The sequence below is a fragment of the Lepidochelys kempii genome, chromosome 2, assembly GCF_965140265.1.
Source record: "Lepidochelys kempii isolate rLepKem1 chromosome 2, rLepKem1.hap2, whole genome shotgun sequence".
NCBI lineage: Eukaryota > Metazoa > Chordata > Testudines > Cheloniidae > Lepidochelys > Lepidochelys kempii.
The window spans coordinates 239,641,915-239,666,779 of record NC_133257.1 but is presented as its reverse complement, the minus strand read 5'-3'; the positions used below and the strand labels follow the sequence as shown (position 1 = coordinate 239,666,779).

The 24,865-nt window shown below is 40.9% G+C and overlaps 1 protein-coding gene across 16 annotated transcripts in view; it reads right to left on the bottom strand.

The window, feature by feature from the left end:
* The window catches only part of SVIL (supervillin), a 222,638-nt gene that overhangs the window by 5,920 nt on the left and 191,853 nt on the right, over positions 1 to 24,865 (bottom strand). For all 16 annotated transcript variants that reach the window (XM_073334383.1, XM_073334384.1, XM_073334377.1 and 13 more), the window contains 17 exons: positions 22,486 to 22,575; positions 22,307 to 22,393; positions 20,938 to 21,115; positions 20,350 to 20,522; positions 18,701 to 18,856; positions 17,756 to 17,892; positions 17,104 to 17,251; positions 16,824 to 16,969; positions 15,899 to 16,074; positions 15,248 to 15,392; positions 14,564 to 14,840; positions 12,301 to 12,452; positions 11,080 to 11,185; positions 10,117 to 10,324; positions 9,285 to 9,418; positions 8,232 to 8,387; positions 6,934 to 7,077 (listed from right to left, as the gene is read on the bottom strand). In XM_073334383.1, coding sequence (XP_073190484.1) covers positions 6,934 to 7,077; positions 8,232 to 8,387; positions 9,285 to 9,418; positions 10,117 to 10,324; positions 11,080 to 11,185; positions 12,301 to 12,452; positions 14,564 to 14,840; positions 15,248 to 15,392; positions 15,899 to 16,074; positions 16,824 to 16,969; positions 17,104 to 17,251; positions 17,756 to 17,892; positions 18,701 to 18,856; positions 20,350 to 20,522; positions 20,938 to 21,115; positions 22,307 to 22,393; positions 22,486 to 22,575 — 2,613 coding nt within the window. The remainder of the gene's footprint in view (positions 1 to 6,933; positions 7,078 to 8,231; positions 8,388 to 9,284; positions 9,419 to 10,116; positions 10,325 to 11,079; positions 11,186 to 12,300; positions 12,453 to 14,563; positions 14,841 to 15,247; positions 15,393 to 15,898; positions 16,075 to 16,823; positions 16,970 to 17,103; positions 17,252 to 17,755; positions 17,893 to 18,700; positions 18,857 to 20,349; positions 20,523 to 20,937; positions 21,116 to 22,306; positions 22,394 to 22,485; positions 22,576 to 24,865) is intronic.

Sequence of the window (24,865 nt, the reverse complement as noted above, 5' to 3'; positions counted from 1 at the left end):
GTCAGCTGGGTCATTAATGTTGCTGTAAATTCCACGTATAAATACAATGTAAGCAGTACTGGGCAAATTGGTTGAAATTATCGTAAAGAATACAATTTTCAGACACATAGATGAACATAATTTGTTGGAAAATAGTCAACATGGTTTTTGTAAAGGGAAATCATGCCTCACCAATCTACTACAATTCTTTGAGGGGGTCAACAAGCACGTGGACAAAGGAGATCCAGTGGATATAGTGTATTTAGAATTTCAGAAAGGCTTTGACAAGGTCCCTCGCCAAAGGCGCTTAAGCAAAATAAGCAGTCATGGGATAAGAGGGAAGTTTCTCTCATGGATTGGTAACTGGTTAAAAGATAGGAAACAAACTATAGGAATAAATGGTCAGTTTTCAGAATGAAGAGAGGTAAATAGGGGCATCCCCCAGGGATCTGTACTGGGCCCAGTCCTATTTAACATATTCATAAACGATCTGGAAAAAGGGGTAAACAGTGAGGTGGCAAAATTTGCAGATGATACAAAATTACTCAAGATAGTTAAGTCCCAGGCAGACTGCAAAGAGCTACAAAAGGATCTCACAAAACTGGGTGACTGGGCAACAAAATGGCAGATGGAATTTAATGTTGATAAATGCAAAAGTAATGCACAATGGAAAACATAATCCTAACTATACATATACAATGATGGGGTCTAAATGAGCTGTTACCACTTAAGAAAGAGATCTTGGAGTCATTGTGGATAGTTCTCTGAAAACATCCACTCAATGTGCAGCGGCAGTCAAAAAAGCAAACAGAACATTAGGAATCATCAAGAAAGGGATAGATAATAAGACAGAAAATATCGTATTGCCTCTATATAAATCCATGATATGCCCACACCTTGAATACTGCGCGTAGATGTGGTGGCCCCATCTAAAAAAAGATATATTGGAATTGGAAAATGTTCAGAAAAGATCAACAAAAATGATTAGGGTTATAGAGCGGCTTCTGTATGAGGAGAGATTAATAAGACTGGGACTTTTCAGCTAGGAAAAGAGGTGACTAAGGGGTATATGATAGAGGTCTATAAACTCATGAGGGGTATAGAGAAAGTAAATAAGGAAGCGTTATTTACTCCTTCTCATAATACAAGAACAAGGGGCCACCAAATGAAATTAATAGGTAGCAGGTTTAAAACAAACAAAGGAAGTATTTTTTCACGCAACGCACAGTCAACCTCTGGAACTCCTCGCCAGAGGGTGTTGTGAAGGCCAATACTATAACGGGGTTCAAAAGGAAGCTAGATAGATTCATGGAAGATAGGTCCATCAATGGCTATTAGCCAGGATGAGCAGGAATGGTGTCGCTAGCCTATGTTTGCCAGAAGCTGGGATTGGGTGACAGGGCATGGATCACTTCATGATAACCTGTCTGTTCATTCCCTTTGAGGCACCTGCCACTGGCCACTGTCAGAGGACAGGATACTGGCACTTGATGGATCTTTGGTCTGGCCTAGTATGGCCGTTCTTACCCTGAAAATGTGGTTTTCATGTCTGTATCATGGTATTAAGCAACAGCAAAGGTGCAAAACAGGTTTTCCTCCAGACGAGGTGAGGTAAGGTAAGCAATGTGTCTCTGTTGGGATGTAAATTAAGCATTGTAAGCTAACACAATGGATGCCCATATACACATGAACTCAAACTTTAAGGAAGAGATGTGAAGTCAACAGGGAAGGAGCACACTGGGAAAAAAACAATCTAACAGGGAGGAGGAGAGGGGGGTTATGCTGGCTAAAAGTAAAGACTAAAGGGTATATCTAGGAGGCAAATAATGAACTTTGGGGGTATATCTAGGAGGCAAATAAGACACAGCCTCACCCTGCACCTAGGAAGTAAATGGAACGCGCATTTGTATTCATAAAAATGGGCTCTCAAGCAGCCTTGGTTGAAAATGCTGCAGAGGACTTTGGGTGAGATAAATTTCTTTAGACAGGTAAACTTGTCAGTTAGGCTAGTGTGTTATGATTTTATTTCATTTGTTTCCAATCTTCCTACTCACTATCATTTGAATCTTTGATGACAAACTTACCCTTGTTTACATTGTAAATATATCCAAGTGTGATATTAAGCAAAATGCTAATCCTGAATTGACTCTTAGAAGTTGGTGTGTTCTGTTCCTTTGGGAACCTGGCAGTTCTGCAAGAAGTCAGCATAGAATTATAGATATCAGGGTTGGAAGGGACCTCAGGAGGTCATCTAGTCCAACCCACTGCTCAAAGCAGGACCAATCCCCAACTAAATCATCCCAGCCAGGGCTTTATCAAGCCTGATCTTAAGAACTTCAAAGGAAGGAGATTCCACCACCTCCCTAGGTAACGCATTCCAGTGTTTCACCACCCTCCTACTGAAAAAGCTTTTCCTAATATCCAACCTAAACCTCCCCCACTGCAACTTGAGACCATTACTCCTTGTTCTGTCATCTGCTACCACTGAAAACAGTCTAGATCCATCCTCTTTGGAACCCCCTTTCAGGTAGTTGAAAGCAGCTATGAAATCCCCCCTCATTCTTCTTTTCCGCAGACTAAACAATCCCAGTTCCCTCAGCCTCTCCTCATAAGTCATGTGTTCCAGTCCCCTAATCATTTTTGTTGCCCTCCGCTGGACGCTTTCCAATTTTTCCACATCCTTCTTGTAGTGTGGGGCCCAAAACTGGACACAGTACTCCAGATGAGGCCTCACCAATGTCGAATAGAGGGGAACTATCACATCCCTCGATCTGCTGCAATGCCTCTACTTATACAGCCCAAAATGCCATTGGCCTTCTTCATATCCAGCTTCTCATCCACTGTAACCCTAGGTCCTTTTCTGCAGAACTGCTGCCTAGCCATTTGGCCCCTAGTCTGTAGCGGTAAATGGGATTCTTCTGTCCTAAGTGCAGGACTCTACACTTGTCCTTGTTGAACTTCATCAGATTTCTTTTGGCCCAATCCTCCAATTTGTCTAGGGCCCTCTGTATCCTATTCCTACCCTCCAGCATATCTATCTCTCCTCCCAGTTTAGTGTCATCTGCAAACTTGCTGAGGGTGCAATCCAAGCCATCCTCCAGATCATTAATGAAGATATTGAACAAAACCGGACACAGAACCGACCCTTGGGGCACTCCACTTGATACCGGCTGCCAACTAGACAAGGAGCCATTGATCACTACCCGTTGAGCCTGATGATCTTGCCAGCTTTCTGTCCACCTTATAGTCCATTCATCCATCTTAACTTGCTGGCAAGAATATTGTGGGAGACCGTGTCAAAAGCTTTGCTAAAGTCAAGGAATAACATGTCCACTGCTTTCCCCTCATCCACAGAGCCAGTTATCTCATCATAGAAGGTAATTAGATGAGTCAGGCATGACTTGCCCTTGATGAATTCATGCTGACTGTTCCTGATCACTTTCCTCTCCTCTAAGTGCTTCAGAATTGATTCCTTGAGGACCTGCTCCATGATTTTTCCAGGGACTGAGGTGAGGCTGACTGGCCTTTAGTTCCCTGGATCCTCCTCCTTCCCTTTTTAAAAGATGGGCACTACATTAGCCTAAGGGGCTGGATATCACAGGGGAACATTTCAAAAGAACTCAGAGACTGGGGTGCACCTACTGTTATGAAAGAACTGCAAGGAAAAGCTACGGCTGGCATAGCCCAGAGGAGAGTGTTTGGGTGGCTAACAGGCTGGTGGTGTTAGGAAGCTGACACCCAGATAAGCACAAGGAAGACTCTGTCCTCACACTAGAGGTAGGGGGTGGTAACAAGGTGACTCACAGTCCTGGGTACCCAGAGAACCATCACAACCACTTTCTCAATAATTCTGCAAACTGTGAGCACTCCATGTTTTGTTTGAGGTCAAACATGTGGTTGCAAACAGATTAGAAAAATTTACTCGCATGAAACAGACTAATCTACAGAGCTCTAATCTCAAGTATCCCAATGAACAAATTAGCAACAAATCAGAATCCTTCAACTACACAATTTAGACAAGGGATTTATCATCTGAATCTTTGTTTTACTTTTAATCCTCCTGTTCCACAATCGCACTGCGGAAACTGCTTGAATTTGCCATATAATACTACGACAGCGATTTGAAACTCTGCAATTTGCAAAATTTGTCAGCCTAGTCTACACAGTAAGCAACACAGTTCAGTGATACTAGTGGAGGAGTATAGGAAGGGTTGCTTGTGCCAGATAACACTCTAATATCGGCTTAGCCATCTGGTAGGACAATTTAATTTTTGAGTGGAGAAACATTTTCATCATTTCAGGTAATGAAGTGAACTCTGCTCTCTACTCAAGCTAGTTTGCCTTTCTTATGCAAGAATATGAACTGCAACACACACTCTCTCTCCCCTATGCTGGAGCTCAGTGCTCCAAAGCAGTCTGCTGATTTATCAGACAAAGCCTCAGAAAGTTTCAAGAAAATCTGAGAGGTTAGATAAAGATATTTGTGCACAAATGAAGCAGCGCATGCTGCTAGGAATATTCAAGCTGTTATCCAAGGATACAAACCAAAGTACTTCATATAATCTTGTAGTTTGAATGCTGGCTGTAAGCCAAAAAAAAACAAAAAAAAAAACACACTTCTGATTACTTCTGATTACCCACTCAACTAGATCCTTCTTGCCATTATCTCTTAGTTTTAGGATAACTGCAGTATTTATATTTCTTGCTATTTAAGTGTGCCATCTTATTAGGGCAATGAAAGACCAGCACTAGTTAACCCATGAAAGATTAATTCCTGTAAAGTTTTCAGCATATCTGACAGGAGAATCACCCACAGGCCCAAGAGGCTAACAAACCAGTAGATCATCATAGTGAAAGGGTACCTGCTCCCACTGAGACTATAGCCACAAACCTAGCTCCTCCTCCTTCACAGTGATTGAGATCACCCTGGGATTCAGACCGATTTTGGCAGGGGAAGTGCATAGGTAAAATATTAGGATTTTAATGGTGGAAAACTTGCTACATCAACAGCACAAATAGCTCTTGCAGAACTATACCACACCTGGAAAGGGAGCAAAGGGAGCTTTCAACTCCAAAGCAACCGCAGCTGAAAAATCATAGCCAGCAGAGCTACTGCACTTAGTGAAGCAATTAATCTGTTTGTGACACATAATCCCAAGCACAGACCACCGAGGAATCATAGAATCATAGGAGCTCTCATCCTACTTTGCATTCAAATACGGGGGAACAGAGAGGCAGAAAATCGAAACCACTGCAGACAGCATTTGCCACCCTGCTACCATTACAGCCACTGAAATTCAAGAAGTCCTGAGGCATGTTCAAGTCACAACCTGCCCCCTGCTCTTTGATGAAAGCCAGGTGGGAAAAAAGTTTCCATTAACATGAGGCTGTATTGCCTAGCAGCTGGAGCACTGGACTGTGTCTCAGGAGACCTGGGTTCTATTCAAGACTCTTCCATTGGCCTGCTGGTTGACCTGGACAATGCATTTCTGTGCCTCAGCTGTAAAATGGGGATAATGATACTGACCTCCTTGGTAAAGTGCTCTGAGATCTACAGATGGAAAACGCTACGTAAGAGTTAGGTGGTATTGTCACCAACATGTCCTTCAGAATCTCAGAAATGCAATAGCCTTCCCAGTCCTCAAAAAACCAGCATGTGGTGCACAAGGGCCTTCCCAACTACTGCTCCCTCTTTAACCTCTAATTCCTACTCCAACTGGAAACAACTCAAGGCCAACATGTGAAAAAAAAATCTGCCAACATCCTGGATGTACATCAGTGCTCCAGTGGCACAGGAAGAGGACCTCTGCATAGCCATGGATACACATCATGTTTCAATGCTCAGCTTTTCGGTGACTTTCCACACTCAGCCACAAGGTGTTACTGATCCATTTAGGTGACACAACAGGAGTAGACGGTACAGTATCATAATGACAATCATTCCTCTCCTACCAGACCCAGAGAGCAGTGATCGGTCACTGGCACCTTCTTCCCCAAGGGCCCACATACGTGGAGTTCAACATGTATTCCTCCCCCCGTTCCAGCTCCTTCACACTCTTCAGCATATGAGCGAGACCCTGGAGAAGCTGGAAGGTGCCACTGATGCAGCTGCCAACAATACATGAGTTGGACAGGTCATTTACTGCAGCTGAAAGCAATGCCATCGAGGATCCACAGTGCCACAAGAGATCAGCACTTTACTTGTAATTGGGAAGGGGGGCATTAGGGGCTGGTGGTCCCGGCGGGGGGGCGGCCAGGGGACAAGGAACAGGGGGTGTTGGATGGGTCGGGAGTTTGGAGGAGGCGGGGGCCAGGCTGTTTGGGGAGGCATAGCCTTCCCTACCTAGCCCTCCATACAGTTCCGGAACCCGATGCGGCCCTCAGGCCAAAACGTTTACCCACCCCTGCTCTAACTTGTGCAGATCATATCTGGTTGTCTCCTTTGTGAGGCAGGCCACTGTGAGCACATCACCCCATGCTTTGCTCCCTACACGAGCTCCCAGTGTTAGTTCAAAGCCATCAACAAATCATAACCCAGTTACATCAGCAATTGCATCTCCAACCATTCCTTTGGGACGATACACTTTACAAAACCCAGGACAAAGTACATTAGAGCTGGAGCCACAGCATTCAGCATTAAAGGGGGTTCTATAACAGCATGAATTTCCAGAGATCAAACTAATCCACCATCTGCCCAATTTCCTCTTTGAGGAAGTACACTCACATTACAAGCAAGATGATTTAAATATAGTAAAACATTGCTTCCCAAACAGAGGCCTCTAATCCTGATGGTAGTATTGGGGAAAAGAATAGACAAATTCCTTAAAGTTTACTAGGGACCTCACCTTGCCAATTTATTTTACCTGGGGAGCACTTAAATACTCTGGTGATCGTTACTATAGAAGCCTTAAAATAGTCAGGATCAACACTGGCACAAAGTAGCTTTCTTATTACCTTTGCAGTATTGGAGTACTGTCTCCATGGCACATTTCCTGTCTGTAGCCCATCGGATTCGAGCTGATCCAGTTATTTTGTTTTCTACAGGCCACCAGCCTTGCCAAAGATACACTTCATGGTGATTGTCAACAAGGAAGAGTGCTAAAGAAGAACCAGAGAAGAACCAAAAATACCAGAGATTTAGTCAGCATATGTTTTACTGGGTTTATTCATAAGATAAACTGCATAGCCTTGACTAAAATCAGCCTATTTTGGTTGGACAGATGAGACTCATCTTAGAGTCCACCAGTGTCATTTGTTATCTAACCCCAGAGATTTCTGTAAACCCAGGAAGCAAGGGGCTGATCTCTGGTTCCCCACAGGAAACGGTGTGCTCTCTTTAGTAATAGTTTGTGTACAAATATGTTTAATTTGTTTTAAGCATCTGCAAAGTGGAAATTTCAATCTTTTGTTGCTAAAGGTTGAACCCCTCCTGGTTTTATGCACACTGAAGCACTACTGCTATTAATTAAATCTGAACAGACCCATGCTTTACACCTGGGAGAATTCTGAGTCACTGAGCAATGCAGAATTTGTGCAGAATTAATGTTCTATGCAGAATTTCCTTTTTCTCTTCAGAGCCCAGCTTCCCAGCTTGCAAATACAGGACACTGCTGGGGTGGAGGGGGAGCTGGAGGGTTCTGGGCAGCTGCAGGTGGGCCCTGGGGGGAGAAGGTGTAGGTGTCTGGCCTGGGGGGTGCCCCAAGGCTGGACGCTGGGTGGGAGTGATGTGGATGTCTGGCTTGCGGGGGCCCCACAGCTGGGCTCTTGGGGGGGAGAGGGCATGGGAGTCTGGTCCCGCAACTGGGCTTTGTGAGGGATGCAGAGAAACAGGAACTGGGTTGTCGCAGGGGTTTCTTTAACCTTCTGCTCCTGGGGGAGTCTAGTGCTGAAAGGTACTTTGAAATAAATCACCAAAATAACTGAAACTGGCGTGATCATACAATGTTATTTTGATAAAATATGAAGAATTTTAACAAATTGTGCGCAGACATTTTAGGTGCAGAATTCCCCCAGAAGTAATGCTTACTGCGTCCCAGAGCAAAGCAGCATTGCATTATGCCTTTTCCCTCCCTACTTGCTTGTTGCATGAATACTTTTATAGGTCACCATTGTTCAATAACTCCTGTCAGTATGTTTCCCTACTTACATGTTAGAATAACTTTATACTAGGGGTCTCTGTATTTGGGACACTTATTCATGGGTATCATAGCGGGGATCAGTGCAGTATTTACGTCAATAGTCTGCTTCTGTACCTGGCTGCGGGGCAGTGTAGAGATCCTCCTGCAGGAATGGCATGGAATTGACAACAGTGGGATCTCTTGCAGGATATATATATTCAGTGGCTGAGAACTCTCCTGATGAACTGCTGAGGATGAACAAGCGGGGGGTGAAGTTAAACTTTCCAGGATCTAATAAAACAAAAAACAAAAATGTTTAGTACAACAGGACAGTTAATTTGAAAAGCTGTATTTATGCTTGCTACATTACACTTTGGCTTTTAAATAATCAGGAAAGGAGACTGGCAATGGCTGGCATATAAAGCATTTTAGCTTTAGCCACCATTTTGAATCCAACCCTGGCTAGTTGTGACCAGCCATATGGGGTATGTCCACACTACAATTAGAGTCCCACCAGCTGAATGGTACTCATGGCGTTTGGGCTAAGGGGCTACTTAACTGTGGTGTAGACGTTCAGGCACAGGCTGCAGTTTGAGCTCTGGGACCCTCCCATCTCACAGGGTCCTAGAGCCCAAAAGTCTATGCTGCAATTAAACAGCCCTGTAAGTCCAAGTCAGCTGGCACGAGCTAGCCATGGGTTTTTAATTGCAGTTTAGACATACCCTTGGTGGCTGATTGTTCTGTGGCTTATGTGAAGTTAGCCTCTCTCACAATCTACTACTTAACTGACAGATTTTCATATTGTAAATCTATCCCATAACTACTATCTTTGTTGGCAGTTCCAGAAGAGCGGTCAATGATTAAACATAAAACCATCATCCGATCCCTCCAGAGGAGAACTGAAATATATCTGGTGGGTGAAGAGTTAGCTGCTGCTCTGTTCTATGCGTGTGCAGGAGGAGGACACTTCACTCTCCGGCCCCTTGCATCCCCAGACACCAATAGATTCATTTGTGTGTGGCAGGAAGCAGATTTAATTCTCCAATGAGTGTCCTGACTTCACCAGGGCCCTGACTATTCCTAAAGTTTCACTTCAACAATGGAAATATGTTCAACTAAAACACAATGTATTTTCTAGTCCTACAGTGCAGTAACATGTAGTTGAACATCACTGGACTGCAATACTACCTTGCAACATGCAATCATAGGCTTTTCGATCTCTCCTTCCTAATGCATCCCAGAATCCCAATGGCTCTGACCCTTCATCACATTCATGTATTGTCACCTTGCTGCTGCTGTGCAATCCAGCTTCCAATGGACATCTGCAACACAAAGAAGGTAGGTGAACCCAATACCCTTACTTCCAACAACATACAGCTTCAGGCACTTGTCAGCAGCCCAAGCCAGTCCAAAGACTGGCTCCATGGACACTGGCACTTCCTTTTTGCCAGCCTGATCCATATGAAAATCAATACAGGAAATAACAATGTAAGATATGGCATTTCAGTAATGGTATTTCTTTGTACGACTGATCGTGTATGCAGAGCGTGAGAGAATGCTCATGTGAGCTCTTTACCAATTCTTCAGTTTCTCCTTTCCATCCCCCATCAGTGCTTCTTGCAAACTTCCTTCCCTAGCCTTCTCATACCCTCTCTCTCATAAGGCTTCTTTTTATCCTATCACCTCTGTTAGGTCATAGTTTAATCTTCACTTTTAGATGCTTTTCCGTCTCCCAGAGATTGAAAATATATTGCTTTAAAGGGAATTGCAATTCAATACCGCAAAGAACAGTAAGTGTATCTCACCCTATTGGGATTGTGTGAAAATCAGAATATGCACATAATGAACTAGGTGCCCTGTCCATTCCTCCTCTCCCAACACACATCCTTGCTGCAATCTCTCAACCCACTCCAGATCAGTGCTATTGGAGGGTTGCTGGGTTTTTTTTCCGGCAGACAGCTACATTTAATAATCCAGCTACAAAATACAAATGTCTCCAAGGTATAAGTCAGCTACTTACTGTTCTTTTATTTTATTGGCTGCTGTTCTTCCTACATCCTTTGTGTGAGACTGTGCTTTGCAGCCATGCCACAGATAGATAAGGGCTTTATTTATATTGAGAACAATCATAGATGTCCTGGACCTTAGGCTGCTGCAGTGACATGCTACTTCAAGTAAATTTCCTTCAATGGAAACTTCTCCTCGCACACAGTACAGCCTCCAGTCACCTGGAATGGGCGCAAATAGGACGAAAGCTTTATTACAGTCTGGCAAAGTTACTTCTAATTCAAGATCTTTTAGGATAAATGGCAAGCACTGCATTGTATTATACAACTTTAAGTTGTCACAAAGTGATGAAAGGAAATTCAGTTAATTTTATCACTGCTTATTAACCCTCCCCCTTTTGTATTTAGGGTGAACAAGGGACCCATATAATAATGGTACCTTATCTTTTAATGTCATCTCCACTTGGTGAATTGCAATACCTGGGCACACCAAGTCAAGTTCAGGTTTATCCCAATATAATTGCAGCCTTTCCAAGCTACCATTGGATTGAAAAGAATGTGCCTAGTATTCACAGAATACACAGTAGGAATTTCAGTGTGTGGTAAAAAGGTCACCGAAGTTTTGTTTGAGTAATAGAAGTCCAAAATGACAACATGCAAAACCGCAAGTCCATAATCAAATAATCATTTTTTGCTCTGTAAAACAGAGGAGCATCTTAAAGCAGAGGCAACAATTTAAATGTATGTACAGCAAAATGAATTTGCTCCTGGGTTGACAAAACACATTTTAAGTTTAAGTGATGACTGAACTAAAATGAAAGCACAGGTATAAGCCCTGTGACAAAGATCATCTACAGAAAAAGCTCCACTATTCCCTTTGGTATAGAATGAGTGCTAGTTTAGCCTTCATGTAAAATCCATTTTTCCAGAAAGGGAGGATCTTGGAGCAGAAAACTTGTATCTAATAAGTGATTTACTTTGTGTATTTTCTTCTTCCTCTTCCCTTCTTCCAGCATGCACAACCATCCCTCCCTGGAAGCACTGCAGAAAGCATGGTGGTTCTTTTCCTTGAAGTACTTGTACCTAGAAATGGAGAGCACCACAATACCAAAACCACAGCAAATGAATGTAGAGATTGAGGAAAACTGCCTCTTGGCAGAGTCTTAAAAATAATATAGTCCTGGCCACCCACAAGGGTGGTTTTTCTAATATGTTAAAACACTGACTATTGGTTGAGCTGCCAAATACATCAACATTCAGTGGGACTCGTACACGTTGTTCTGGTTAGGAACTGCATAACTAAGAGGAACCTGTACCCATGTTGCAGTGTTCAGCAATCTTAAATTTCAGAGGATAATTAGCACGGACTATATTGCAATTTAAATTGGTTTATTTTCAAGCAGTGTTGGAGTCCATTAACGGCAGGAGCCATCTTCTCAAAGAACTGAGACATTGAGACAATAGGTATATGGCAGCCCTATTAAGATTGTAAAAATCATATTCAAATATGCTTTAATATTGCTTAAAATGCTGGCTTCTATGAAGCCTTAAAAAGTTTTGTTATTATTGAACTGACATTGCTGCTTATTAAATGGATAGGACCGACTGGTTTATAATCACTTGCACAGAATTTGATATGGGAGGTGTCAAATGTGATCATGTCCTTTGCTCCCTTCACCCCATGCCTGCTCCCCAAGCTATGTCATTACAATACTTTCCAAATACAATTCAATTTTATGTCTTGGCCTGGCAGAAAATGCTTCTTATGGGGCTCAGCAGAATGGCTGGAGCTCTTCTGATACTTGCAGTGTGAGAGAATATGAATTCCTTAACTGGATTCTGGACCTGAAGGCAGGGGAGGTATCTACAGTTCATGCCTTTGCCTACAGCCAGGGGGAGGAGAGAAGAAACAGACTTCCCAGAAGGCAGCTCTTGGAATTACATAATCCACAAAGAAGCCAATTTTTTTTACAATGCTGGAACGTTGTTCTGCAAGTCCAAAGGGGACTTTGGGGGGGCTGTGTATATGCAGGGGCAACAGGTACAACTTCTGCATTAGAAGGGAGCCAAAAACAGATGATCCCCAAATCCCACCACCAGATTTACTCACCAGATTTGGGTATTTGGACAGTACTAGTATTTTTTAACTACAGGTTTCCCATAGCGGTTTCTACATAGTGGGTATGTTGGCAGCTCACCTGTGATCCTCTCTCTTCATCAAGCTCCACAGTCATTAGTGCTGACGTCCCCTTCTCGCTCACTGTGGAGTGCCTCCCTTGCCAAAAGAAGTACACACACTTCTCTTTTCCAACAGCCCTTACTTGCTGCTCTCCCTTTTGTCTGCTTCCAACTGCAAAACAAATGGCTCGCATTGAAGGAAAACAGCTATTGCTAGTGTTGTGGAGTGCACAGCCAGCCAGCTCAGTGATGTGAAATCCAGTGCAGCACAGACTACACGCATAATCTGAGAAACATTAAGTCAAGCTGTGCAAGATGCATGTGCCAATTCTTCACAGGGACATCATCTGGTCGATGTAAAGCCGCACGCACAGACTCCACTGACTGGCCAAAGGCCTCCAAACCAGAAGGAGGATCATACAAAATAATTAACTTCACTCGAGAGAATCAAACATGATATGGTGTAGCCAGTCATGTTACCAAACAACAAAAAAAGCACACAATGTCTCATTTTCCATATTACACTGTTCTTTGGCAGCAAGAGATTGGCTGGCTGCTGAATGATATTGGAAACAGCAGCAGTTGAGACAGCTACGGGCAGAACATGAAAATTCTTATTGGTATAATTATATTAAAAAAGGAAACTGCAAGGGGATTCCAAGTTATGACAATCAGAGAACACTAAATTAATAACTTACTTTCATGAAAAGAGTCTCGTGATTACTTGTAAAAGTTTCATTTTCCAATTAACTAAATGCTCCATGTTAGTCTGAGCAGAGGACTAGGAGCCAAGAATATTTTTAAAAAAGACCTTTATTCATTATCTGAATATTACAATTAGTAATCAACAGTGTGTGTGAAAAAAGACAAGTTCTACATTAAAACCCTTAATGGAAAGCTTTACTTTAGTTACTGAACACTCTGAATAACCTGTGACACAATTAGGACAAGATTTTCAAAAAGAGGAGTTTAAAGTTAGTCTCCTAAATCTATTTTGACACCTACCAGATATTCAGAAGTGCTGAACAACCACTCTGAAAATCCAGGCCCTCTAAAGTCATCTCAAATTGGACACCCAAAATCACTAGTCACTTGAAAATCTTGGCCTCAGTCCCCTCCTAAACCCTTCAAAACAGTGAAAGGCGCTGTCTCATTTGACAAAACCAGCCCAACCAAGCAGATTCGTACTTTCAGAGTCAAACTATTTGCAAAGTGTAAGAAAAAAAAAACAACCCTAAAAATTCTTCAAGGAGCGAGAAGTTGGTTTTCTTTTGTTTTGTTTACATATGGAATCAGCTTATCGTTTCATATTTAAGTCAGATCGTTTTCTATTCAATAGTTTCTGCAACAAAGCACATGTGTCTGGGTTTACTTCATCAGCAGCTACTCTCGGATTCACACCCTTTTGTGCTCTAATTGGATTCTCCAGTATCTTGACTCCACAATCACGCATTAATCTGCATCTTTTAAGAGTGAAACTATATTTGTGTTGTGGCCGATTAGGGCACTTGCACTTGGAACACACTTTTCATTTGTGGGGCTGTTTGTACTTTACTTACTAATGAGGAGATCTCCTGTTCTGGAGTTCATCCCCCATTTTGAAAGCATGGACTGAGGCATAGCCCTACCAGTTCCCTACCTGAGCAAAGATCACCCCGAATTGGTTGTTTGCCAAAGATCTACCTACTTAAGAATTTTCAAATCAAGGTTGAAATGCATTGAGGAGTGTTTGGAGAGCCAACATAAAGAGAGATTCCTTCCCTCTTGGCACTTTGGCTTCACTATCTAGCACAGACTTTTTCTTCCCCCTGGGTTCCTCTCTCCACTACCTGGCAAAGGCTTCACCAGGAACTAAACCTACATCTCTTACAAGTCAGTTCAGAGCACTGCCACTAGTCCAGCTCCCTACCTGATTCAGTTCTAGGTTAAAGTAGATTACAGTTACTCTTGATGTCACCACTCAAGCCATTATGCAAACCAGAACTATGCGACTACAATTTGGATGCAAGTAAGCGAATACACATGGAAAACTGCTATGTGATAACACAGATTACATTTGGTGTGAGGAAGAGGAAAAACAGCAATGATTTTACCAGGAATTCTACTTTATATCTTGCTTGCAAAGTTCGTTTAACGGCCACATGCTGTAAGTGAATTCCTGCCTTGTTTGCCTAATGGGGTGCATCACATGCGAGGAAATTTAGCTCAGGATTTTGCTAGAACATTAGTTATTTTAGCCACAGACATCAGTTTTAGCATGAAGAAATTCAGTTGTTCACTAACCTGCAGTGCTCACCATGTACTTCCATTTAACCACATACGTGTCTCCCTCATGGAACTGTCCAATGCTTTGTTTAGGAAGCCTACTGTAATCAAATTCCAGGATGTGCCACACATCCACAGAGGCAGTGATAATTTCAAACTGCCTCCCATCTTCTCCTTCAATAAATCCATAGCCACGGCCAATATTTATTCCATCCAAGACTGTGCCAACTGTAGTTTGGGGCACTGGTACCATTAGCATGACATCATATGGTTTCAAGTCAGACCTGGAGTCTTCCTGTGACAAGACATGTAACAAGTTTTTCTTTTTTTTGGTCTATGTTTAGATTTTTTTCTTCTTACCCAATGATTTAATTATAAACACACAAGTAGCAAATGTATGAGATACTTTGTGACACACTGGTACAGTTTTCCCTTTGTACTAAAGCCAGTTTTGAAGCATTGATCAACCCCCCAAACACTAGTTGATTAAGAGCATGTATGTGGGTTTACCATCAATGATATTGTTCTGGCCAACATTCCAAAGACAGAATGATCAAGAATGCAATTTAGACCACTGAGGAAAAAACTTACGTCTCTACTGATTAATATTAGTCATTTATATGTTTTGAATTCAAATTTGTCTTCCCATTACAAACACACAAATCAAATATTGAAAATACTCAGTAAGTTTATTTGCTCTACCTTCTGGTGAAGAGATTCACTAGAGTTCTTCTCATTGTGTTTCTTCAATTCTGTCCAATCAAGAAATTTTTCTTTGAACAATATGGTCTCATTATGTTCTGTGAGTCTGCCAAAGATAGCCCAGTCAGGACGCCCTTGTCCTTTTCTATATTAGAAAAAACAAAAAAACTTGATTAAATTACATACTGTAACATATATGCAAGAAATCAAATGTTTTAAACATCCCTGAGAAAACTCATTTGCAATACAGCTTTCCAAGTCTTTACTCTAGTTTGCTAATTATAAAGTTTGAAGCTATTCAGATATCAAACATTTGCCACCGACTTGATGCCGGATTTTAAAAGTGATCAGCAAAGGAAAGCAAACAGCTGTGTACCATCTTCTTTATGATGTACAAAGGCAGCCTGAAAGATTTCGCCTTCCTGAATGTTTATTTGCCAATACACAGCTCCATAGCTGGCACAACTTTACATGTTATATTATGCCGGTTCGTGGCAATTAAAAGCCATTGTTTTCACAAAGAAAAATGGCAGCTGGCATTTACACACCGACCCAGTCTAATGGCATTCAGTTGCATTAACTCCCAATAATGTATGTCCCCAGTGTATCAATAAGAGAGCAAAAGTACTATAACAGCTGTAAGTTTGGTACCTTGGTATAAGGGGATTGCACTCTCCAGGGTCTAGAGGATTTATGTCACAATTGGCGTAGTCAAATGTTCCATTCCACAAATGTTTGGCCAGCTGGAATGCTACTTTTCTCTGTGCTAATGTGACTTCTTTCCCATGCCACACATATACTTCGCTGCCGAAATCAAAAACCAGAACCTAGAAATAATTACAGTAGTAATTTAACTGCAGGGAAAATATACTCAGTTATAGCAAAAACTCTTTGGTATAACAATGGCCAGGTTGTGATATAATTAATGTAGTGAAACAAATACTTACAAATGTCCTATGTGATGAAAGGAGTTCAAAATGAAATAGCAGCCCCTGCATAGCATTTGGGTTTGACTTATGGGCCTGATTACTTGCATATTTGGTAAGCCAATACTGGGAATTCTACAGGGGAATTTGCTTATGAGGGAGTGAGGTCATGTGAGAACTGAAAGCTCTTACTGATCACAAAGCAATATTGACCTGTTCTAAAAACCTACTTTCAATACCTCTTGGTTGGATGAGGTTGTTGAAGTGAGACTTTACTGAGGGTGGAAAAGAGTTTTGGGAAGGGGAGAGGGAAAAAAGTTAGGACTGTCTGGTTTGTACTTGGATGGACTGGAAGCAAAGGAACCCACCATGGACAAAAAGGGTTGGAAGTCTTTAAAAGTTGTCAGTGTTGAGACAATGCATTCTAATTTTTCTTTACTTTCTTGGTACCAAGGGCTCTGCAGATGGTCAGTCTCTGGCAGTGAAGAGTTTAAAGTATCAGAAGTACAAAGGACCTGATTTTCAATAAGTTTGCAGATGGGTATTTGCAATTGTGTGCCTACAAACTTACCAAAGACCAGACCATCGGTATCTTCCAGAGGAAGTGGTAAGTGTTCCAAATTCAAACTCCTAAATGTAACTTACTGTACCTCTTTGGATTGTAGCAGAGTACATCTTGGCATTTTTCCCCAGTAGTCATCATCAGGAATAAGTTTATCATCTACTAAACGATAGATGCAATTTGTTTCTATTATTGCAGCTTCATACATTTCATCTTCCTCGGGGTTTCCAGCAGCTTGAAGAGAAAAAAAAAATCACAAATACAAAAATGTTTAATATCAAATTTCTCTACATTGGAACAGCTAATTCAGCTATTTTACTGTGATAAAACATAAGGGGCTGAAACAGTGAAAATATAAAAACTCTTACACTGGTAACTTGTCTGGCCACCGAGGAGTTTCCAGAAGTCTTTGGCTGCATGAGTATGGGTATTTATCCCTTCTTCTATGGTCTGTACATAAGAAGCTCTACAGCCGAGTTCCCTCTTTGTCTGAATTAAAGTTGCAAGTTCTGAAGCCTAAGAGATTAACATAATTATCTGAATAGGATCATTAAGTCATTTGTGCACGCTCAGTCAAGGGAAAGTGCAGGAGTGAGGAAGGGGACAGCACGGTTGGTAGCAGTGGTAATGGTCATTACTTCTCTTTTTATTAAACACCCAGAAGCGAGAGAAAAATGACAAATACACCAGTGCTTTTATTTGTAATCACAATGAGAACTGATCCTAATGAATGCAGAAACAGAAAGGACATCCTGCAATTCAAACTATTTTTCTGTTTGAATACAAATCCCTTTCCTGAGGATTTCCTATTTTCTATTGTGGTTTTGCAACTGGCATGTCCCACGTCAGCTTCCAATAAATGCAGAGGTTAGGGGAATAAGACATATCTGCCTCCAGCTGATCATCAATGATATGCTACTGTGCACATATTCCAGCACTGGACTATTTAGGTAATTGGCATCAAGAGTGATTATGTGAAAGGAGGAAATGGCTTGTGAGATCTCATTTTAGTGGACTAACCTTAGCTTTTTCTATGACGTTTGCAAACTCTCCTACCCACAGGAAACAGTAATGTGGAGTTAACAACAGGAAGCAGTCACCACTGTTCAGTGATGAAGCCCTTGGTTCAACTAATCTTGTCTGAACATGTCTTCTTCCTAAAATAGAAAACCAGGATAATTATATTCCTAAAAATACTGCCATCAATCTTTGAAGACCTAGTTATTTTGAATGAAAGATAAACTTGATCCCATTGCACTAATAATCCATTTCCAAAAGTCTTTCATTAGAAGAATGAATAAAGAACAGCACAGGATTCATGCTTGGGGAAAACAGTTTGTTTCCTTATATTAACTGATATTTCTATATTGCCACTTGTTCCTGCCTTGACAATTTTATACGCCACTGGAGAAAAAAAGAATAATAATAAATGGCATAAAAAGCAGCCAAAATCCATAGCCTTTTCCATTTGTGAAACTGCTTTATTGCCTTACTAGACTATTATATAATCAATAACAAGTTTTAAAGATTCTGACTTGCCAAACAAGTAGTATTTGGCAGAGATTAAACACAGTAACAATGTGTTGCAAGAATAACTGAAATGGCATTATGGTATTCTTACTGCAAGTGGAAAGTGGATAGTAATGGGTACTAGAATGGAGGCAAATATTAGGGAGATAAAGCAAAAAAATTAAATAAAACTCCACAGGATAGAAAAACTGAAATTCTGAAGTTTATCCTCTCCTCTTTCCTTACCAAAGTCATGCCAGTCACCACCATGTTCATTTACGTGGCATGTTATATCCATGACTCTTAACATTCACTTGTTCCTGAATCTTTTAGATTGTAAACTTTTCAGGGCAAGGGTTTTTTTTTTGTCAATATAGTGGGGCCCCAATTTCTACAGGAGCCTTTGGATATTACCATAATGAATACGTATTGGTAATATAAAAACTTCTTGCATACCTTTAATTTGCAACAGCATCAGTTTCTTGTATGGTACAGCACTGTTGTTGGAGTTTTGTTCAGTTAGATTGACACTTCGTAGACTGACGCTGCTGAAGTTTTCTTTGCTTGCTAAGCCAGCAAGTGCTACTTCTGAGAAATTTGAGTTTGTAGACACTTACACACACAAAACAAAACAAAAAAACCAAACAGGAGACACAAAAAGCAAAAAACAAAAACAAAAAAAACACATTATGTTTCGTTTCTATATTTTATGAGTTTTTTTCTTGCATGGCTCATTTTCAGCTTTTTTTGTTGTTGCCACTGAAAAAGACAACAAAAAACAGGTTGAATTTAAGTTAACAGTTAGTCCAAAGACTCTGCTTGTCTTAATCGTTAGGCAAGTTTCTAGATATCATCCCACAGTGAACTGTCAATGATCAGTTTACCAAACATATTTTATTTTCAGAAATTCCAACTTAAGAAATATCTTACTCAATATTTTGGGAAGTGCAGTGTACATTTGTGATGTAAATATAAATGATTAATGGTGCCGAGAGAGAAGCCAAGACTAATAAGTTGCAATTCCCCGCAAATTTATCTCAGCATTGTGATACAACAGACATTTACACACACCAAATTCTCAGAGTCAGCTTATTGTAAAGTTTTAAAAGAAACTCAATTCTTCACAATTAATGACTCTCTCTCAACCAAAGCAAATGATGATTTCAGAAGTTTTTAATTCATATTAATGCTTCTCTTTACATTACACCACAATACTAGAGAGACAAGGTGGGTGAGCTAAGATCTTTCATTGGACCAACTTCTGTTGGTGAAAGAGACAAGCGTCTGAGCTGCACAGAGCTCTTCTTCAGGTCTGGGAAAGTTACTCAGAGTGTCACAGCTAAATACAAGGTGGAACAGATTGTTTAGTATAACACTGAAAAGTACAATACTACACAGAATTTGTTTTCATCAATACAGGCAACATAAAGGTTAGTTCTCTTCACTGCAGTGGCAAAAGGGAAACTCTTAATCAATGCACTGTTATGACGGTTTGCCAAATAAACTTTGAAGAAACATTACACTACTGTGACTTGTTAATACTGTGGTTATCATGAGAACACGTCACTAATCCACTTCACTGCAAGTTACTGCCAGAATACAATTACTCTGTAGGGAAGCTAATGGTTTGGAGTTACAAGGTCAATTTTGAATTCGTGAGGGATAATTATGGCCATGAGATTGAGGGCAATTTACAAGAACAAAAGTTGGTCTATTTCTAAACTAGACTTGCTCTCTTTTCCCAACAGAAGAATAGTTTGTCATCATACTAAACACCCATTTTATCTGCTCCTTAGCTGCTAGTGGCATGTTCATCCTCTCTCCCGCAACTTGACCCAATCTCTCAAAAACTCAGTGTTGCTCTCTCTTCACTGGTTGAATAGACTGGAAAAGTTGGTGTCAGAGTACTGAAGAAGGTAACCTTCCCTCAAGGATCCAAATGCATCAGTTCTTTCTTGTTCCACTGGGGTTCAATATTTTACCGATGTTCAGCCTTCTAACTGAAATCCGAATGATGAATTCTCAGAGAGAGTTATGCCTATGTTTTTTTTAGCGCTTCACTACTAGAAAGATACTGGCACATAAGAGCCATCAAATTGACTTACTTTTTTCTACTTTCATTCGCTTTGATTCCATGAAGGCAATATTTAATCTTTGTTCAGTGTATTCATGAAGAATGTCCTCTCTTGCTGCCAGCAATTTCAGGGGGTTCCTTGAAGCCTGAGCTCTGCGCGTAGGTCTCACGGCACGTTTGTGCTCTGTTACAGAAGAAATTAACCTAAGCAGCAAATGAAAGTTTTATAATCTTCAGATGACATAATTGGTCTCAGTCAAAATCCACTAATGATTACAGACTTGCTCTGTACTGGGATGATATTTAAAGCTAAAAAGTCAGCTCATTGGTGCATGTGTAGGGGTATTCCAGAAACCCAGAGAAGAATGGGATGTGACCACTGTTAATAGACCTCTACAAAACAATTTCTACAACTGAACATTTTGTCGAGCTCTGCATATCTGTGATTAAAGTTATGCAACTTTGGGCAAAGATTTGGTTAAGTTGGAAGGTTTCTCCTGTTGGGGTAAAGGTGGGAGGGGAGGGGAGTGGCAAAAAGGGGAGACCAACGGCCATTTGTAAGACATCATGGAAAAATTTGTATTTATTCATTCAGAATAGTGAAAGAGAAGGAGCTCACTTTGGTGCATAAGGATCAAAGATGGCATCAAAGTCCTCATCAAGCTCCAAAGGCACTGTGTAAGTGGGGCAATCCATGTGACGGTAAAATTTGGAAAAGGTTTCATCATCATCCAGCTTCATCACCTCTTTCACCGATTTTCCTGTGACTGTTAGCACGGTTTCTTGCATCCCACCAACTGCAAATACAGAAAAAAGAAAGATTCTCTTAAATACCATGCTGGGTTTCTCACCTTAAAGTTGTGTGTGGCAGTCTTTTGTTTTTCTGTGCATTTTTTTTTTAAACAGAGAGAAAATTTAAAAGCTAGCCTAAAATTATTAGATAGCTTGACACAATGGTGATACATGCAGGGCCTGTGGTGCTCAGTAGCATGAATTTCCTACACTAAAGAATGAAGGCCAAATTCTGCCATCCTCACCTCAAGTAATGTATCAGGGTTACTTGTAGGGAAAGACACTACTCAGCATTAATAAGAGTGGCACAATCCAGATCTTATTTTAGTGCCTCACCACATTGAATTGCTCATTTTAACCTCCTCCACTGAACAGTAAACACTCTTATTTATTTCTGACATGCTTGACACAATGCCAAATACGAAAATAAGGTCTTGGTCCCAAAACAAAGATGGGAAAACTTGAAATGTCTAGATGTGGGGACAACTTGGTGTCTTTTTGGTTATAAACTAAGTTATAAAGTGAATTATAAAAAGGCACTAGAAAAAGATTTTTAAATATTACTTCAATGAAGAGGGTGGGGAAGATGACCAATGCACGGGTTTGATATTAGTATGATTAAAACAATGAACCAGCATTTGAAGCCAGATTATCATAAGTAGTGATAGATTCTTGACCAAGGTCCGAAGTGATGATACGACTTTATAATGTTATCGGAATAATTTGCTAGAAGCAGTTCTTAATTTGTGCCAGGGTTTGCCAGGGCTGAGCCTTGGCACCTCTAAGCTTGGCAATTCATAGCCTCGGCACCTCTGGGCTTGTTGTATCAGTTATGAATGTAAAAAAATTGCTTGAGCCCTGGCATGTCTTTCATTACAAATTAAGCACTAACTAGAAGCAAGAACGTAATGGGAAAAGATGTGGGGTATGTGTGTGGGGATGAGACAGTACAAAACAAGAATTACAGTTTTTAAAAAGGCTTTTTGTTGTCTACAAAACAAATAGCAGGTGGTGACTAACAAAATTTTGCAAAGACTGAATCACGAAAAGAAGTGTACAACCTTCACTATGGTCTTGGTGAAATGAACAATACAAGTACACAACGTTCTGCTACCAGGTACTGTAACTAAAATACATTAACTGATTTGAAAAATCAGGTATAGAGTCTATTACATTCTCAAATTACTCTTACATACCTTTGTTATTCAGCCTTCCCAAGAATGTTTCCAGCTTGTCTAGCTTCATGTCTGATTCTAATTGCATATCAGGCCTGGCTTCTATTTCTAAGCAGTATGAAAATATTAAAAATAGTTACAGTGTGATTAAACATCTATAAAAGCCTTATCATAATTTTCAGCTATTTCTGATTACCTACCTTCCAGAGGCTTTGAAACTGGAGTGGTAGACTTCAGCCTGTTACAGAAAGGGGAGGTCACTGGAGTTATGGCAGTAGGTGATGCCAAGCCTGCAGAATAGAGCAGAGTCTTTCAGATTGCCACATCCATTACAAACTATGAGGCTTTATTCTTACAAACTAATGCCTGTTAAAGTAACCTAGTGTGGGAAATGGGTTTTCTATTAAAACAACCCTTTGTGCTTATTTTAAAATTTATATGGTTTGGATTGTATGTACCATTGTGCATATCACTCAGACACTTGTAATGTTTTTGTGAAAAAACAAATGATTTGCAGGGAATCTACTGAGCTCGTGCTCAGAACATAATCTATGGAAAGAATCTTCACAAATCTATTAAGCAAGGTAGCAAAAAGAAAGGCTTGAATTGTCAAGAGAATTCCCTCCCCCATTCCCACCAGCAGCCAAAGTCCATGGGGCCCCCTGGCTTGCATATGCAGGTGTGAAGACAGGAGTTACAGGGGACGCAGAGCAGTAGACTCAGATTCAGGGGCTGCATCCTGTATATTTCAAACCCCAGTCCCAATTCAATATGCACTATTCTCTCTTCCCTAATAACTAGCACAAGTTTGACCAGAACAAATTAAACTCAGTACATAAATTTAGAACATTTTTTTTTAAATGAACATATGGAGATTCAGTAAGAAGTGACACTATTCAGGATTAAGGTACGCTGCCTTGGTTGGGATAGTACATTGCAACACTGAATTGTATCCCTCATTCCTTAGCTTTAACAGTGAAGAAGAAAAATCTTAAATACCTTTTAAAAATGTAACGACTATTTTTCTATGTAGTAACTGTCTGTTAATTACCGAGGAGCTCAAGTTTAAGTCTTGTTTTGGAAACTTTACTGTTTTCCTCAGAAAACATAAATTGAAGCTGCATCAGTTTAACAACTCTTTTCATTATTTTTTATGAAAGGCACATCACCCTGGAGCAGGCCCTAGCATGCAGTAATTACCAAACATTGAAGTGAAAATAGAACACAATTGGGCAGCTTATTAACGAAGACACATTTTGCTACTAATTAAGAGGCCTGAGCTCGGGGCAGATTTTAAAGTAGCTGGTAAAGCCTCTGGCCATTGGAGTATAGGGGAGAGAGTGCCTGGACTGATCACACAACTCCCCCTGCTGCATGAACAAATCAGTGCAGAGAGCAGAGAGGGTGAAAAACGTTCATTTGCCAATTTGGAGACACAAGAATCTTCAACCACAAAGTGATTAAGACTGAAGGAAAATACTAGTCATTTGATTTTGTATGTTTTGTTGCATCTTTACCTTGCCATTTAATTTAAATCTGATCTTTGATAATTCCTTCATCTAGGCAATACACAAATGGTGCCTATATGTAAATAAAATCCAGCCCAGACTACTTCTAACCAGTACTGATGTCAGTGGCTCTCCAGCTTCCTCCACAACACTGACATCCACAGCAACTGACCAGTTCCCTCCCCCAACACAATTGTTTTGTTTTCTTCTCTCTCTCTTTTCTAAAGAGTAACTGCTAGCCTCAAGCATTTAGGGATGTTTGGCTTAGGTTCTCAGCCTTCAGTGTGTGTCCCACTGAGGACGTGCTGAAGGCCCACAGAGATATGGTAAGTCACATGGCACCGGCTCCCTGATTACCAGCAGATAGAAATACATTAAATACTTTCCTAATGTTACTTCTTCATTAAACACCTAATGCAATTCCCACAAAGACGTTACATGATCACATATAGTAGGGTGTGTGGAGAAGATCACAAATAGGACAAGGAAATGGCCAACGAGAAGGGTCGGATGAAATTTTTCAGATGAATAGTTTATTCAGCAAAAAATGCTGTTTTGGTTGAGCTGAAACAATACATAAATTTGACACGAATTTGCTGAAACAGAGGAGCATCAGAACACCGGGGGAGGTGGTAGTACCTCCTTTATAACGGCTGGAAAGTGGCGGCTGTTGGCCGGGTGCCCAGCTCTAGGGGCAGTGCAGCTGCCAGCAGCAGCAGTGCAGACATAGGGGTGGCAATACAATACCATGCCACCCTTGCTTCTGTGCTGCTGCTGGTGGCTGCCAGTCGCTCAGCTGTGAGGACAGCTCAGAGGTAGGAGTGGGAATGCTGTGACCCCCTTACAGTGGGCTTATAACCCCCTTTTGAGTTGGATTCCACAGTTTGAGAAATACTGTGAACTTTTACCCTATAGTATAAAAGTACACAAAAGACCAGATTTCACAGAGGAGACCAGATTTCATGGTTTGTGATGCGATTTTCACAGCTGTGGATTTGGTAGACACCTATCTACATCATGTCTCCAGGACCTGACTTTTCCTTTCTGCCCCTGCTCACTAAAATCTTGTTCA